The 1,406-nt window shown below is 65.9% G+C and overlaps 1 protein-coding gene across 1 annotated transcript; it reads right to left on the minus strand.

Annotated features, from left to right (window-relative positions):
• Positions 1 to 14: 14 nt before the first annotated feature.
• On the minus strand, positions 15 to 1,403 carry LOC113942336 (DNA repair protein XRCC1-like; the record flags this gene model as incomplete). The annotated part of the gene is made up of 8 exons (XM_027633476.1): positions 15 to 38; positions 349 to 372; positions 459 to 518; positions 633 to 664; positions 818 to 859; positions 933 to 1,035; positions 1,181 to 1,255; positions 1,338 to 1,403. Coding segments are annotated over 8 exons (426 nt in total), but the record flags the coding sequence as incomplete, so codon positions are not given.
• Positions 1,404 to 1,406: the final 3 nt, after the last annotated feature.

Consider the following 1,406-nt stretch of genomic DNA (forward strand, 5'->3'; position numbering starts at 1 on the left):
GGGGGGGGCCTTACCTTGGGGGAGGAGCCTGTTCCAGCCTGGAAGGATGTTTAGGAGGAGTTGGGGGGCCCAGAATGAATTTGGGGGGTCCCAGGGAGGGTTCAAGGGGGTCCCCATGGGGCTTAGGGGGGTCCTGTGGGGCTGGGGGTCCCCCTGTATTTGGGGGTCCCCTCAGGAGGGGTTTTGGGGGGTCCTTACCTTGGGGGAGGAGCCTGTTCCAGCCTGGAAGGATGTTTAGGAGGAGTTGGGGGCCCCAGAATGAATTTGGGGGGTCCCAGGGAGGGGTGTCAGCCCCTCTGAGTTCGGGGGTCCCCTTAGGGGGGTTTTTTTTGGGGTGGGGGTCCTTACCTTGGGGGCAGAGCCTGCACCAGCCTGGAAGGATGTTTAGGAGGAGTTGAGGGACCCCTGAGTTTGGGGGACCCCTCAGGGGGGTTTTTTCAGGGGTGGGGGGGTCTTACCTTGGGGGCGGAGCCTGCGCTGGCCTGGAGGGAGATTTTGGAAGAACTGGAGGGTCCCCCCTGTGTTTGGAGGTCCCAGAGAGGTTTATGTGGGTCCCAGAGTGGGACTGGGGGGTTTTCAGCCCCCCCCGAGTTTGGGGGTCCCCTCGGGGGGGTTTTGGGTGGGGTCCTTACCTTGGGGGCGGAGCCTGCGCTGGCCTGGAGGGAGATTTAAAAGTTGGGGGGACTCCTGAGTTTGAGGGTTCCCTCAGGGGGGAGTTTGGGGGTCCCAGGGTGGGGCTGGGGGGTTTTCAGCCCCCCCCTGAGTTTGGGGGTCCCCTCAGGGGGGGTTTTTTGGGGTGGGGTCCTTACCTGGAGGGCAGCAACAGCGTAACTGGGGCCGGGGGGGTCCTTTGGAGGGTCTGGGGGGGCAGGGGAGGGGTCAGCGGGGTCCTGGGGGGTCCCAGGGGGGTTGGGGGGATAGGGGGGGGTTACCTGTGCTGGGGGAGGGGCGCTGGTAGAACAGGGCCCCGGGGGGGCGGCGGGGGGGGCTCCCTGCCCCCTCCCCCCGCAGCACGAAGGGGCCCAAGCGCCGAACCTGGGGGGGGCACAGCGGGGGTTGGGACCCCAAAATCACACCCAGACCCCCAAAATTCCACCCCAGGCCCCCCAGACTCCACCACAGATCCCCAAAATCACACCCGGACCTGGGAATTTTGGGGGGTCACTTTGGGTTCACTCACAGGTGTCTCAGGTGGGGTCTCGTTTTCCTCGGGGGCCGCGAAAACCCGGATGAAGGAGAGACCGAAGGGGCGGCTCTGGGGGGGCCACAGGTGAGTTTGACCCCCCAGGTGTGTTTTACCCCCCCCAGGTGTGTCTCACCCCCCAGGGGTGTCTCACCTGGCAGTAGGGCTGGCTCAGCACCACCTTCAGCCGGTCCCAGGTGTGCTTGGCCCCCACCAGGTGCTC

The sequence above is a fragment of the Corapipo altera genome, unplaced genomic scaffold (assembly GCF_003945725.1).
Source record: "Corapipo altera isolate COAL_440 unplaced genomic scaffold, ASM394572v1 60076, whole genome shotgun sequence".
NCBI lineage: Eukaryota > Metazoa > Chordata > Aves > Passeriformes > Pipridae > Corapipo > Corapipo altera.